Source organism: Lytechinus variegatus, chromosome 17 (genome assembly GCF_018143015.1).
Source record: "Lytechinus variegatus isolate NC3 chromosome 17, Lvar_3.0, whole genome shotgun sequence".
NCBI classification, from domain to species: domain Eukaryota; kingdom Metazoa; phylum Echinodermata; class Echinoidea; order Temnopleuroida; family Toxopneustidae; genus Lytechinus; species Lytechinus variegatus.
In genome coordinates, this window is record NC_054756.1 from 7,082,516 (window position 1) to 7,099,282 (window position 16,767).

A 16,767-nucleotide genomic window follows, 5' to 3' on the forward strand; every position below is an offset into this window, starting at 1 on the left:
ACTGGGAGTGGGTAATTTATTTGATAATCCGTAAACATATCATTTTTTAGATCAATACCAGTTTTGAACACCGTAATTTGTTGAATGTAAACTTGTTGTATTTTGGTTATTTTTGACATTTTGATATTTCAAGAGAAAAGAAGTAATGAGTGATTTTATTTGCTAATCAATGAATACCAAAATCCCCTTTTAACTCCAGCGCTTTGTTGGACGTATAGACTACTTGTATTTTGATATTCCTTTTAATGAAATTTGACATTCATTTTGATATTTCAAGAGGAAAGAAAGAAAGAATAATTTTATTTGCTAATCAATAAATATCAATATCTCAGAATTTTATTTTATGTTTATTATATTTTGCATATATATTATACTTTTTTTTTTTACTTATAGAAAAATATGATTGTACATGCCTTAATTGATACTGTCTGTAAAAAAATATCGCTTTTTAACACCAACACTTTGTTGGAATATATTTTGATATTCATTTTCATGAATTAAGACATGAATGTTGATATTTCAATGAGAAAGAAAGAAAAAATGAATAGTTTTATTTGCAAATGAATAAATATCAATATCGGTTTCTAACACCGACACTTTGTTGGAATATATCTTTATATTAATTTTCATGAATTTTGACATTCATTTTGATATTTCAAGAAGAAAGAATGAATAATTTGATTTGCTAATGAATAAATATCAATATCGGTTTTTAACACCACCACTTGGATGTGGACTACTTGTAGTTGTATTTTGATATTCCCTGTTCAAGAGAGCCCCGTTTGCAGTATTTCTGCTAAAATAAAACATTAATGAAATTGAAGATTTTGTTGGTTTCTGCACTTCTCATATTACATTTTTAACAATTAGACAATCTACTTGGTTGCACTATTATTGTGATGACCAAGGACATACCTAACAGTGTTGGGGACTCATAGAAATGGAGGTGGGGGGGGGGGCTTGTGAAGGGCTTACATTCTGGGTTAACCATTTCTACAAAATTTATTTTCAAGGTTTTTGTATGGGGTGAAAATTGCATTAATAATTATTCCCCATCTTCCAGCAAAACATCCAGCACTAGTTCTGTATTAGTTTCACCCAGACTTGGGTGATTTGCAATCACAACTTTCATGACATGAATGCACAGTATTCCATGGTGGGAATAATAATGCCTCCCTGGGGAATCATCAGTCAATTACCAATGAGATCAAGGATTTCATCACTCATGAAACATGATTTCATATGAGAAGCATTCATCATTGTAATATGTACATGAACATACATGCAATGGTTTATTAACGGACACATTGAAGATACAGACATGAATGGAATATGATTCATATTTTATGAACAGCCCCAGATCAGAATCAGTATACAAAAAGCGAATAGGCATGAGTGCAATGGTGCAAGATTTCGCATGAGGTGAAAGAAAGATGCTCTATTCAACAAGGCGTTAGCCAAGTTGAATAGAGCATTTCTTTCACCGAATGAGAAATCTCGCACCATTGCACGAATAAGAATATTGGCTATTTGTGTTGTACAACGCCTCGGAATCTAGCGAAAATATGAAAAAAAAGAAGAGTTTTTCCCTCCAGTAATCTATGAAAAAGGAGCAAAAATATTGAAAGCGAAAAGCAAAATTCCACAAGCCGGGCCCACAAGCGCACATGATCTTGGACAGCATTGCGCATTTAGCCAGCGGGTTGTACGCGCATTGTCATCTTATTCAATGAAATCGCATTGTGACGTCACCCCCTAAAGCCGTGCAACGGTACATTTTGGATGGTACGTCTTGTGTGCAACGGTACGAATGTGTGACATTCAGCCTCCCATTTGATCGCGTACAACAAGCTAAGTAGGCGTTGTACAATATGGCTTATATTCTCAAACGAGGTTTCAATTGTACCATGTTACAAACCATGGAGCATGCCAAGGGCCTAAATGAAATAAATCTGCATAGTCCATGGTTTTGTACCATGGAACAATTGCAACTTCTTTTGAGAATATGGGCATATAAGGGTTTTTATCATGCCCCAAGATTCATCCGTTTTCACACTTTAGTGACTTGACCATTATAATGAGCTTATCAGTATACTTGAGAATTACATGTATTATTATTTTTTCAAATGTATTTGAGAATTATCTTAAAAACAGAGACTTTGTGACCTGAAACCTATGGCACATGACCAACTAATACTTGACTAAGATTCAAGAAATGACTTCTTACACTAGCTGCCATAGTTATGTTTCGGCATAAACAACCTTGGTAATGATTTCATGTTGACGACACCATCAACATCGGAGAACCTGCATGTTTGTATCGCTTCTGCTATGCAGGCGAAAGAAAACTGATCACGTCACAATAACTGTTCAATTATTTTATCAAATGGCCGTACGTATCAAGACCACTCAATGCATGTCATATAAGACAGTCCTCTATCAACTGCCTTCCTCGCAATCATGAGTGTATTTATCGCATACATTCGTAATTCCGAAGCTTCGTTATTCCAAATTTCATTTTCGGATTAACGAACCTTCGGAACATCGAACCGTATTTTCGGATTATCAAACCTTCGGAATAATGCCACAAATGTTCAGATTAACGAACATCGAGGTATAGACAATTTACGTGTTTCGGAATTACGAATCTTCGGAATAAAGAACCTTCGGAATTACGAGGTGTAACTGTATTTATAATACACAGATAACACATACTCACACATTTTCTCTTCATGAAAAAATAATGGTATTTGATACCTCTTTTTCAATGAAAACAAAATAAATTTAAATGTAATGTGATATTTTTCAGACAAAAGTTGAAAATCTGATAAGGTTGGCTGTGCCATTTCCATTATGAAAAACCGGTACTATTGCAAATATTGAGATGTTTAGGAAATAACTGTTTTCCTCATTGAATTTGTTAACACTATTCATGGTATAAATCCATGAATGTTATGATTCATCCAGTTAAACTTGAAGAGTGCAGATGTTTCATTTGCCTGATGAAGCAAATAGCAGACCTGCCAAACTTCTACAACCAAAAAAAGGGTATTCTTACAAGTAAAAAAAAAAATTGACAAAAAAAAGTATTTTTTGACAAAAAAAGAGTATTTCTATAAATTTGTCTCAATGTAACAATCGTCAGCTTGTTGTAGTGGGATCGGTGGAAAAAACATGTGAAATGACTCTACTTGAAAATTTGATGATTCATCCTTTTTTAAACATGTGCTTGTAGGCAAGAATTCACTTGCTCTTTTCATCCAACAAGTTACTGGCCCTAACAGTGATTGTTACTGGTCTGGGACTTTTGTACCAGCACTAGTGTCACACACTGTATAATACATACTCCATGATTGGAAATATTAAAAAAGTAACAAATCATACAAAAAAAGTATTGGTGTATTTATAGCAAAAAAAAGGGAACAAATAACTCTAGGGAACAGATGGCATGCCTGCAATAGTGGTTGGTGAAACATCGTGAGTACAGAGAATTGTGAGTTACAATAATTTTCATGAAATTCCAGTAAAAGATTCATAACTGATTAATACTAATCATGGTATATCTTCAACCTTTTTAAACTCCAATAAAGTTTTCTTTAGAAACATTAAGGAAGTTTTTGAAGAAAAACTCAAGAAATAATTTATACAGATTTCAGTCAATCACTTCATCAGGATCTACAACACCATTTTATATAAAACAATAAATCTTGTTTCCACTATCTTTTTACAGACACTTGGAATATTTAAATTACATAATTGGGAAAAATATTACATCATCCATAATTCATCACAAGTCCTGATGAAATGTATCAAACTGTTTTATCAAAATAATATAGAACTTATAAGTATCATATTTTTGTCGCTCATCATCTGGCTTTGGTGAAACTTGAATTGGTTTACCTTTTCAATTTTACTCTATTAATTCCAATATCAGTTTTGTCCAGGAGCAATAATTCAATAAAGAAACAGTTTAAACTGGTATAAAAAACAACTTTTCAATGATTTAAACAGAGCCAGCTGAAATGATTACCACAAAAACATTACCAAAAAAAATTCATAATGCAAATAATAGTTCGCCAAACTATGTCAGTAAACTAACTTGGTTTGGTCTGGAGATTGGAGACTATCTAATCTGATGTTGGACGTTTTCATGTAGATCCGTTTTGTGATCTTTAGGATTGGCTTGTGCTTCATAACTCACCAGCAAAATACCCTGCCTTGGGGCCTGAAATAAATCAAAATACAATAGAGTAGTAATTACATGGTACATGTAGGTCATCATTAACTGTCATAATTTGAATTGGTAAATTGTTGAATGCATGAATAAGGTACTGTTGCATAGAAGTTACATACATGATGAAAGAAGAGAATTTAAACTTTACAACAATATATTTCGTATAACTTATCTCTGTGGGTGTCTGTATGAGGGGTGGGGTCTGTTTTATACATCTGCCTGAGGCAGTCAATATTCCTTTCTTATGTGAAAAGATAGGTGGTCATAAAAATAAACAAGGCAAAAGCAATTTTGTGTCTCGCCCACTTATCAAAACAAGTGGAATGCCTCTGGCCGTCTCACCTGCATCACGCGGTTCAATATAGCAGCAGTGCTGACTTTGAAAACTTCTCTAACTCGCACAAGATGTTCAGTGATACATGGTTACCCTTATGTCCACTTTTTATGAACTAGACCAATAAACTTACAGAGATATGATGGTTATTCAACTAACAAGTAGAATGCCTCTGGCCGTCTAACCTGCATCACGGGATTCAACATAGCAGCATTGCTGACTTTGAAAACTACTATAACTCGCACAAGATGTTCAGTGATACTTGGTTACTCTCATTTCCACGTTTTATGAACTAGACCAATACACTTACAGAGATAGGATGATAATTCAACAAATACCCCCAATGTGGCCAAAATTCATTGACCTCACATGACCTTTGACCTTGATCATGTGACCTGAAACTTGCACAGGATATTCAGTGATACTTGATTACACTTATGTCCAAGTTTCAAAAGTCAGATCAATAAACTTGCAAAGTTATGATGGTAATTCAACAGATAACCCATTTAGCCAAAGTTCATTGACCTTTGACCTTGGTCATGTGACCTAAAATGTGCACAGGATGTTCAGTGATACTTGATTACTCCAAGATTTATGAACTAGACCAACATACTTTCAAAGTTATGATGGTAATTCAACAAATACCCCCAATTCGGCAAAAGTTCATTGACCCTAAATGATATTTGACCTTAATCATGAGACCTGAAACTTGCACAAAATGTTCAGTGATGCTTGATTACTATTATGTCCAAGTTTTATGAATCAGATCCATAAACTTTCAAAGTTATGATGGGAATTCAACAGATACCCCCAATTTGGCCAAAGTTCATTGACCCTAAATGACCTTTGACCTTCGTCATGTGACGTGAAACTCGTTCAGGATGTTCAGTGATACTTGATTACAGTTATGTCCAAGTTTCATGAACTAGGTCCATATATTTTCTAAATTATGATGACATTTCAAAAACTTAACCTCAGGTTAAGATTTTGATCTTGATTCCTCCAACATGGTCTAAGTTCATTGACCCTAAATGACCTTTGACCTTCGTCATGTGACATGAAACTCTAATAGGATGTTCAGTAATACTTGATTAACCTTATGGCCAAGTTTCATGAACTAGGTCCATATACTTTCTAAGTTATGATGTCATTTCAAAAACTTAACTTCAGGTTAAGATTTGATGGTGACGCCGCCGCTGTCGAAAAAGCGGCGCCTATAGTCTCACTCTGCTATGCAGGTGAGACAAAAACCAGAAATATCGTGATTTGCAAGGGCACGCAACAGAATCTTATAAAAACTTCATTGTAAAATGACTGGGATGGAATAACACTTGTCATAAGAGCCTTGCACATAAACTTTAACGTTGACCTGAAAATGAACTTTGACCTTACCATGTGACCTCTGACTGCAGCATAACATGCAAGTCCCCTAGGTCCATTTACCCTCCAAGTTTGGTTGAAAAGTGACTTACGATTGCGGAGTTAGGTATCATATGAAAGTCTTGCATGTAAACTTTAACGTTGACCTGTAAATGACCTTTGACCTTACCATGTGACCTCCCACTGCAGCATAACATGCAGGTCCCCCAAGTCCATCTACCATCCAAGTTTGGTTGAAAAGTGACATACGGTTGCGAAGTTAGGTGTCATAAGAGAGTCTTGCATGTAAACTTTAACATTGACCTGAAAATGACCTTTGACCTTACCATGTGACCTCTGACTGCTGCATAAGATACACGTCCCCCAAGTCCATCTACCATCCAAGTTTGGTTGAAAAGTGACTTACGGTTGTGAAGTTAGGTGTCATAAGAGAGTCTTGCATGTAAACTTTAACATTGACCTGTAAATGACCTTTGACCTTACCATGTGACCTCCCACTGCAGCACAACATGCAGGTCCCCTAAGTCCATCTACCATCCAAGTTTTGTTGTAAAGTGACATACGGTTATGGAGTTAGGTGTCATAAGATTATCATGTACATAAGATAATCATGACTTCAATTATCATTCTTATCTAAATCATACCTCACTAAATTCTCCTTTAAGACCGATGTAGTAGATCTTTGAGGTGTCTGCTCCAAAGTTTTTGGAAAAGTGAATGGACAAGTGGTTGACATTGAAAAAGCGGGCGGCCCTTTAAAAAAAAGAAAAAAGACACAAATGATAAAATGACTATGTCTACAATCTGTCATTAACACAAATGTATGGTATTTTACACAAGGCAATACCTTACAGTTCATAATGATTATTTTGATTCAAAGTTTTTATCTTTCATATCAGATTCCCATTTAAACATAGAGCTTAGCGACTGCTTGGGTGCTGATGCTTACGATTGATCATGCACAATAATCAATGCGATCAATCACGTACAGAAATTAGCCATTTGATCAATCGCTAAGCCTTTAGTTAGGAAATGCATGAGTGCGACAGGCGATCTTACCCTCATGACAGCCCTAATAGCACCTAAAATTGCCCCAAAATGAATGCTTTGGGGCAACCATTCTTTCTGTAGTTGCCCCAAGATCTGTCATAAAAAATATTCAAGATTGCTAAAAATTAATATTATATGGCAGAATAATGACATTTGCTTTTACTGCATAATTACATGTACTTGTTACCCCTAAAAAGCAGCCCTTAAAATGAAAGAAATAGCCCCCAAAATTCTGCAAATCACCCAAATGTAAAAAAAAAAGATAGCCCCTAAAAATAGAAATCACTTCCTACCCTGAACAAAAAGTATAATTGCACAAATAGTAAAAATACACTGATTCAATTAAAAAAGTATAGATTAGAAAATGCAATGAAGTGGATGATGCGAAGAACAGAGGGGGTGGCAATATAAACCATCTCCTGGGGAGCGTTTCATGGGAAGTTTTCTCAGGAATTTTCATCGACTAATTTGCTCTCAGCCAATTAAAAGCAAGGATTTGCATAACCCACAGCTAGTGAAAGTCACTATTTGTTTCATGAAGAGCTCCTTCAATTCTAACAAATTTGTTTTTATCAACCCAATGAAGCCTGGCAGTATAAAATGTCTCCTTGCTCTAAAGTTGCCTTGGTTACCCTATTTCCAATGGCACTACAAGGGGAGGACAAGACAGGCAAAGCGCATATTGACACTTTGAGAAGAGAGCCCTACGACGTTGGGTAAGTATACAATCGGTTATCACCATTTTGGGGTGTGTGTAGAACATATTTTGGAAATGATGGAGGGGTGAAGGAAGAGGCGATTTCGACATTTTTTTTCTTTAAAAAAAAATCTGAATGAAATTAGACATGAATATATCTTGGAGGTTTCCAGGTAAGGGGAGGTGGAATCATCCCCAAGCACCTCAGTTTTGCCATTTCCCCACCCCCCCCCCTGTCATTTTCCCCACATGCTTTATACTTATCCATGTGCCGATGTGTGACAATTTACTTCCCCCAGTGCTAGTGGTCGCCCTTTCACATGAACAAAATTGAGCGTTTAAAACAAAAAAACGCTGAAGTGTCCAGTCCCCTTGTAGTGTCTGCTATTTCTCACTGATTTTGTGCATTGATTGTCGGTGGTCTTATAACAACTCTTTCTACCACTCATAACAGGGGAGCTGTTTTACCTGTGATTTTCACTTACTAATTTGCTCTCAGCCAAATCAGATGCAAGGATTTGCAGTTGCTTATACAGTGTAGCAATAGTCAGTAGAAATCAGTGAAATGATTAGTTTGAAATCATATATTTGCTACAATGAAATTATTCTTTGCCAATACCATACTTGTTACAATGAAAATTATTCTTTGCCACTACCATACTTACTTTGTGGCATACTCTAGATCTCCAGTAGAGTCTCTGTGCATTTCAAACATTTGATCAGGCTCAGACTGGACATCATCAAACGTCATGTGAGGTTGATTCTTAAACCTGTACAGAATAAGCGTATTATAAACAATAAACCTCTACAAAAAACAATTTAGCAAAGTGAAAAATAATAAACATAAAGCTATACTGTATAATTTAATATCAATTCCATGCACTTTCACTAACTTTAAAAAAAATATACGTATCCATCCTCCCCCCCCCCCTTCCGGGCATGAAAATATATGTGAAATCAATTCATGTTCTGTTTAACTTTTCTTGACTTGAATTCAATCTAAAGAATATTTGTGAGGGTTTTCATAAATGCTAATATTAATATTGATTGGCTGAATGAACTGAACATGTTTGCATTCAAATTTCATACAAGATAGTGCGCTTCATGAGATTCATAAAATTTAATGGCCCTTATTCTGAAGTCAGGTTTAACTCGAACCATGGTCTAAGTCTGGTCTAAAATTATGGGGAGCCAAAAACTCGAAAATTTTCCTTATATTACATATTTATTATAATTTCTATTCTGTTTCCTTTTGCTTTCATAATGAAGAAAAATACTTCAAAATACTTCAGTTATCATTCCCAGACAATTTTGGCATCATATGAGTTAATAAATTGGATGTGTTCTCTTAGGGATTTGTACTCCAATTGGCTCTCCATAGTTAAACCACAACTTTAAACCAGGGTTTGATTTAAACCTGAGTTCAGAATACGGGCCAAAGAGTTTATCTGGCTGGTAAGAACAAGCTTCTTGGCTGAAAAGAAAACTCACAGCCTCATTTCCGATGGATGACTATCATCTTCTCCTCCAATAACAATAACACCCTTCAGCTTGACGTTGCCGGTGAATCTAAAATAAAATGAGTGCTACATCATCTTCATTTCAGATCACAACAATCATATGAATTAATTTATAGTATCAAATTTGTACAACCAAAATAGTGTTTGGTGATGATAATACTAGTAATAATAATATGTTCCATTTTTATGACACAGCTACTATAATTGCATATACTCTACTACGCTTGATACTTGGTATCATATTATAACCCCAGCTGTAGATGAACCGCCATATAGGCGCTAAAGGAAAAAATCCTACTGCACACCCATTCACCTCACCTGGGTCGAGTGCAGCACAATGTGGGTAAATTTTTTGCTGAAGGAAAACGCGCCATGGTTTGGATTTGAACCCACGTCCATCCGATTGAAAGACATGAGTCATAACCACTAGATTACAATGCCCCCAATGGTTTGGATTTGAACCCATGTCCATCTGATTGAAAGACATGAGTCATAACCACTAGACCACAACACCCCCAATGGTTTGGATTCGAACCCATGTCCATCTGATTGAAAGACATGAGTCATAACCACTAGACCACAACACCCCCAATGGTTTGGATTCGAACCCATGTCCATCTGATTGAAAGACATGAGTCATAACCACTAGACCACAACACCCTCAATGGTTTGGATTCGAACCCATGTCCATCTGATTGAAAGACATGAGTCATAACCACTAGACCACAACACCCCCAATGGTTTGGATTCGAACCCATGTCCATCTGATTGAAAGACATGAGTCATAACCACTAGACCACAACACCCTCAATGGTTTGGATTCGAACCCATGTCCATCTGATTGAAAGACATGAGTCATAACCACTAGACCACAACACCCTCAATGGTTTGGATTCGAACCCATGTCCATCTGATTGAAAGACATGAGTCATAACCACTAGACCACAACACCCTCAATGGTTTGGATTCGAACCCATGTCCATCTGATTGAAAGACATGAGTCATAACCACTAGACCACAACACCCCCAATGGTTTGGATTCGAACCCACATCCATCTGATTGAAAGACATGAGTCATAACCACTAGACCACAACACCCTCAATGGTTTGGATTCGAACCCATGTCCATCTGATTGAAAGACATGAGTCATAACCACTAGACCACAACACCCTCAATGGTTTGGATTCGAACCCATGTCCATCTGATTGAAAGACATGAGTCATAACCACTAGACCACAACACCCTCAATGGTTTGGATTCGAACCCATGTCCATCTGATTGAAAGACATGAGTCATAACCACTAGACCACAACACCCCCAATGGTTTGGATTCGAACCCATGTCCATCTGATTGAAAGACATGAGTCATAACCACTAGACCACAACACCCTCAATGGTTTGGATTCGAACCCATGTCCATCTGATTGAAAGACATGAGTCATAACCACTAGACCACAACACCCTCAATGGTTTGGATTCGAACCCATGTCCATCTGATTGAAAGACATGAGTCATAACCACTAGACCACAACACCCTCAATGGTTTGGATTCGAACCCACATCAATCTGATTGAAAGACGTGAGTCATAACCACTAGACCACGACGCCCCCATAACGGTTGGGATCCAAACCCAAGTGACCATCAAGAGTATGGCTGCAGTATGTTATTAAGGACACCACAGTTTAAACAGTCCTTCTCAGGCTCATCATATGTACTTGTAGTTTATTTCTGTCACCTTTTTGTAAAAGATCTGACTTTCAACTCTTTTGGCTCTCAATTAATTTCCCCAAAATTGATGCTACAGGCTAGAGGGATCACAAATCTAAAGATGGCTTGCATGACCATAACAATAGGGGTGCACATACACATCATTTAATAATGTCATAGCTTTAAATAGCAGACCTACGTAACGTCATCAACGTCAGACGAGATTTATCACTGAAAATGTGCTCATTTGCATGAGGCTAATGGGGATTGTATTCAATCACATGCTACACTTTGAACCAATCAGTGGTGCAGAATGTTTTAATGGCTGATAAAATCATTTATCTTCCAATCATAAAATAAGAAAAGATGTGATATGCTACAGGGGGCAGGTATTAGCTTATTACTACATGTGGGATATTCTGCAGGAGGAGATTTAAGGGCAAAAATTTAATAGAACTTACGGAATATTGAATAAAAGTTCTTCATCATCGTCACTCTCAACGAACTAAAATCGGAAAAAGGTTGGAAAAAATCTGAAATAATTAACATGAAACAAATTTTTAATATAATCACATTTTGCTGCTTCATTCTAAACAATTTTGAGCATGGTAAAAAACAAAGACATTAAAATCAATATGAATCAGTACACTAGCAAATTACTTTTCAATGAAATAAATAAACAAGATGAGATACTAACTTTAAGTTTTTAGACGTTTCTTTTTTCAAGAATGTAATAAATTTTCTGTGAAGAAACTCTTGAGGTGAGCTGAAAATTTTTATGCGAGCATTTGCAACTACCCTACCTGTGGTGAATTTTCATGTAGATCTATGCAGTATTATCATTTTTGTAACAAAAAATATGCATTTCATTGTAACTTGGGGATAATTTTGGAGTCACCAGAATGCTCAAAAATTGTGATTGTGAGCATGTGTTTGTGATGGCCCTCTATTGGTGGAGAGTAAAAGTGGGACGGAATTGTCAAAAAACAATCTCTATTTTTAATTTAGAAAAATTAATTGAAGGACAAGTCTACCCCGATGAAAAATTGATTTGAATAAAAAGAGAAAAATCCAACAAGCATAACACTGAAAATTTCTTCAAAATTTGATACAAAATAAAGAGTTATGAAATTTTAATATAGTTTCGCTAAATTTCACAAAACAGTTATATGCACATGCTGGTCTGCATGCAATTGAGGGGACTGATGAGATCATCCACTCACTATTTCTTTTGTATTTTATTATATGAAATATGAAATATTCTAGTTTTCTCTTTGTCATGTGAAACAAAGTTTTATTCATCCATGAGCATGTGTAATTACCATCATAACCATTATTTCAACTGTCTATGGTTCAGTCAAGTTGGTCCTTATCATGCTTCTTGTCAAATCTGTAAAAATGAAATATTGTGTTATTTAAACAATAAAAAAACAAAATTAGTGAGGGACATTGACAACTCTCAGTCTCATTTGCATACCACCGAGTTGTACATAGATTTTTCTGTTTTGTGAAAAATAAATGAAACTTTAAAATGTCGTAGTCACAGACATTTCTTGTTTTACGTCCGATTCATCAAATTTTCACTGTTGTTAACTAGTTTGATTTTTCTCTCACTCTTATCGTCGATTCAAATCAACAATTTTCTGGGAAGGACTTGACTTTCAAAAAAGGGTCTAGGGTGTGAATGATCAATCTTGATTTCCACATTGGAGGCCATTTTTTTTTAGTGGTGTATGCACCTTTTTTATCAAACAAATAATTAAGAGTCGATCACGACTCTGTGAAAAAGCCATTCAAACTGCACAGGAACTAAATCCCTCGGTTTATAACACATCGTGATGTGCGAGGTTTGTGATTTAAGATATGGCAGTGTATACAGCCACACGCGTGTGTCTTTACCATCCAGCCACACGCGTGTGGTTATATCCAGAACACCTATCTGTGGATACCGCCACACGCCGCCAGTAATAACAGTAAAACACGTACTGCGGTATGTAGGTCTGACCGTCTATATCACGATCAAAATAACCTCATTTCTTCATTAAATTCTTACATTCTAAACTCCTTTGATTTCTTTAAATCGTTTCAATTTCATTCTCACCGTCTTCTTTCCTTGCTTTTCTTGTCTTGTTACAAAAGGCCGCCTGTTAAATAGCAAATTTCCACACTTTTTCTACTTGTGTTGATTCTACTGAATCTAGGCTATGTGCGCGTACGTACGAAACCCAAACTGTGTATGTCTACTACTGCGCTGCGCTAACGCTGTATGGGTCTGCCACCGCGAAGGAAGCCAGAATCGACACAAGTAGAAAAAGAGAATTTGCTGTTAAACAGACGACCGTTTGTAACAAGACAAGAAAAGCAAGGAGAGAAGACGGTGAGAATGAAATTGAAACGATCTAAGGATATCAAAGGGGTTTAGAATGTAAGAATTTAATGAAGAAATGAGGTTATTTTGATCGTGATATAGACGGTCAGACATACCGTACGTGTTTTACTGTTATTACTGGCGGCGTGTGGCGGTATCCACAGATATGTGTTCTGGATATAACCACACGCGTGTGGCTGGATGGTAAAGACACACGCGTGTGGCTGTATACACTGCCTTAAGATATCTCACACTATATAACACAGCACGAATAAATGTGAGTGGGACTGGAACAAATTGAAGACATACCTTGGAAAAATCGAGCCGCTCGTCCCATGGTTTAAAAACCAGCTTCCCGGATCCGTCCTTCAATTCATTCAGACATTCTAATCTTTCTGTATCGATTTTCGTGTAAAGGGAGAATAAGGCTCCTCTGTCAGGGCTATCATGATCGTGGTCATGTCCTCCACATCCGTGACTGTGTCCGTGAGACATCGTGAAGATCAATGGTGAAATAGCAGTTTGCAAATTAACGCGTAACGTATATATAAACGTGTCTGGTGCGCGAGAATTGGCAGTCAAAACATTGACATGTAAACAAAGGCACTTCCTGGCCCATTTACATTCACTGGTTGTGCATTTTTCGTTTCGTTAAACTAGCATGCAGATAGAGGGGGTAGGGAGCCAGGGAGGGGAGGCTTGTGGCGCTTAATTGAAAAACATGCCTAAAGGAAAGAGAGAAGGGTCACAGATTTCATTATTTTCTGAATGTTGATTTTCAAGGAATCGCAGAAAATGGTCAAGAAATAACACAGTTATGTTTCTTTGAAACAATGCTTAATTGTATTTCCATATACATGAAACATAACGTTAGGTGTTTTCACCGGTCTCCCACCGAAGTTTTCACACAAAAGACCTTCTTCATGGCTGATAGTCAACAAAACGGAGTTCCTCTTCACTTAATTTAATTATTAAATTATTGGAATTCACTCAGGCCTATTAACAGAACTTTGTTATTTCTTTACCTTTTTCTGTAATTGAGGTATTAAAGAGCAGATACTGCATGAACTTTTTAAAGTGTTATTTTCTTTTTTAAATTCAGATACCGCCCGCCAAGTGACTTTTTGGTTTCCTTTCTTCAAAAGTTGTTTTTGCTCACTCATGCATGAAGGATCGAGGAATAATAAAAAGTTATTTTAAATGAAAGAGGAGACCCTAAGCTTTACAATAATAAGTCATTTTTCTATTGTATTTGCGATTAAGGCATGCATGATAAATCATCTATAAATCTCGGTTTCGTTTTTTGTTGGACGCACTGTGTATATATATATAAGAAAATCAACATTCAGAAAATGATATAATCTTTCACCCTTCTCTCTTTCATTTTCTTTTGGGTTTTTTTGGTCGTGAAGAATTAAAATTTAAGCGCCCCAAGCCTCACCTCCCTGGCTCCCCCCCCCCCCTCTGTATGCCAGTATTACACACTGCTATGTGTCCGGGGAGGAATGAATTCTTGTTTCGCTTGCCCGGGGGCACTTACATTGACGAGTGGATACCATGCGCGACCAAAAAACACGTAAAAAGGATGTCTTTTTCACGATAGGGCACGTTACGTACGTAACGTGATAAGGGTGTCAAAAACACAAAAATAATGAAAAAAGGGTATTTATTTCGCTAGGAAAAATACGTGTTTAGGGTCGAATTTGCGGGGATGATAAAACAAAATTAAATGTTTTATATAAAGGATGTCCTTTTTGCCCCAACACTACGTGTTTAGAGTCCGATTTGCGTGAGGCATATATAGAAGGTGGGGTCTTACTAAACCAAAGAAGGTAAAAGCCGACGACCGAAGGACCCGTAACAATTCCTGTACTTGTTTAGGGGTTCCTTTCAGGGAATATTTGCCAAGAGTATCGTTTTGTTTCCAATACTTGTTAAGGGTAAGGTTTCACACGCCAATACTTGTTAAGGGGTCCATTTTCAGAATATGGAAATTACGTTTTTAGGGTGCTTTTCGAGACCCCATGGTCGCGCATGGTATCCACTCGTGAATGGAAGTGCCCCCCCCCCGGTTCGCTTGACAATGAGGAAAAAATTAGAATTAACACAAAAGAAATAGTGAGTGCCTGGATGATGACACCAGTGTTCACATTTATATACTGACCAGGATGTGCACATAACTGTTTTGTGAATTTAAGCGAAACTTTAAAAGGTCATCACTTTCTCATTTTTACATCCGATTTTGATGATTTTTTTTTTTGGATTTATCTCCTTTTCTCCAAATCAGCTTTTAGGTGGGGTGGACTTGTTCTTTACATAAATTGAGTAAAATTCCCAAAGCAACATGCTGGAAATTGGATCAAAATCGGATAACAGATATAACGAATTTATTGAATTTTAAACATTTGCATCATTCTGGTAAAACAGTTCTGGGCATATGTCTTCATGAATATTCATTAGGTGGGCTGAGGATGTCACACCCACACTTTTCTTTTTACTATGTTATTACATTAAATCATAATTGCTTCATTTATTATCTAAATGTGTAAATGATGTGTCTCAATATATGATGAAATAGGTTGAAGCAAGAAATAACTAATGCACTTAATTACTTGTCAATCCAATTGTTTTAATTCCTGGTAGAAAGATTTATGTAAACCTATATAATAAGATACAAAAGAACAAATGAGGATGACACCATCGGCCCGTCTAATGAATATTCATGAAGACATGCCCTGAACTGTTTTACCGGAATAATGCAAATCTTCAAAATTTTGTTATCCGATTTGATCAAATTTTCAGCATTTGCTCCAGTTTGTGAATTTTACTTTATTTCTTTCGATAGAAATACCATCAGCCCGGAGCATTCATTTAACCAGTCGGAGTGACAATAGGCCCTATTCTAGGAATTTGTTTGAGATCAACATAGGAGGATAATAACGCTTCCAAAAATTTCAAAAATATTTGTTGATTTTTTTTTACAAAAAAAACATGATTTTTAACCATAAACTTTGAAACGCGCAAAGTGCATCATAGCCATCATAAAAAACTTTGAAACGCACAAAGTGCATCATAACCATCATAAACATTTTATTTTTTTTAGAACACCCCCACACCCACCCACACTTGAATCACCTTCTAAGTTGTTTTAAGTGATATTTCGTGTGTTTCCGCCCCCTAAAGAATAATTTTTTGTAATATGGAATTCATTGCTCACCATATACTGTAAAATTATTTGAGTGAATTTTCCAACAACGAAATTTGGACCTTTGAAATTCCAAATAAGAATTTGAATTTATTCACGTCAGCTGGAAATTTTCGTCAAAACTCTCAGAAAAGGTTGGTTAACACGACTTACCAATTGTAACGAAACAAATTGGAGATTATTTCTCTTAACGAACAGTTCATTGGTTCATACGTCTTAACGCAACCCCCCCCCCATAGGCTCCGTGCCGCTGCTTACTCAATCGACGTT

The 16,767-nt window shown here is 36.4% G+C and overlaps 1 protein-coding gene across 1 annotated transcript; it reads right to left on the reverse strand.

The window, feature by feature from the left end:
- Positions 1-2,603: 2,603 nt before the first annotated feature.
- On the reverse strand, positions 2,604-13,824 carry LOC121431134 (PITH domain-containing protein 1-like). The gene is made up of 6 exons (XM_041628640.1): positions 13,602-13,824; positions 11,386-11,429; positions 9,187-9,264; positions 8,361-8,465; positions 6,593-6,701; positions 2,604-4,225 (listed from the first exon to the last, which is right to left on the reverse strand). Exons 1-6 carry the CDS (start codon positions 13,785-13,787, stop codon positions 4,124-4,126), a joined length of 624 nt encoding a protein of 207 aa, XP_041484574.1. The 5' UTR covers positions 13,788-13,824; the 3' UTR covers positions 2,604-4,123.
- Between the last annotated feature and the right edge of the window lie 2,943 nt (positions 13,825-16,767).

What these genes read in the sequence shown, in the direction of transcription:
- LOC121431134 (XM_041628640.1), bottom strand. Translation starts at nt 13,787, where the DNA reads ATGTCTCACGGACACAGTCACGGATGTGGAGGACATGACCACGATCAT. An exon ending in CATCCATCGGAAATGAGGCT is followed by an intron (nt 8,466 to 9,186) that starts GTGAGTTTTCTT and finishes TATTCTGTACAG; the next exon opens with GTTTAAGAATCAACCTCACA. An exon ending in GATCTAGAGTATGCCACAAA is followed by an intron (nt 6,702 to 8,360) that starts GTAAGTATGGTA and finishes TTTTTTTTAAAG; the next exon opens with GGCCGCCCGCTTTTTCAATG.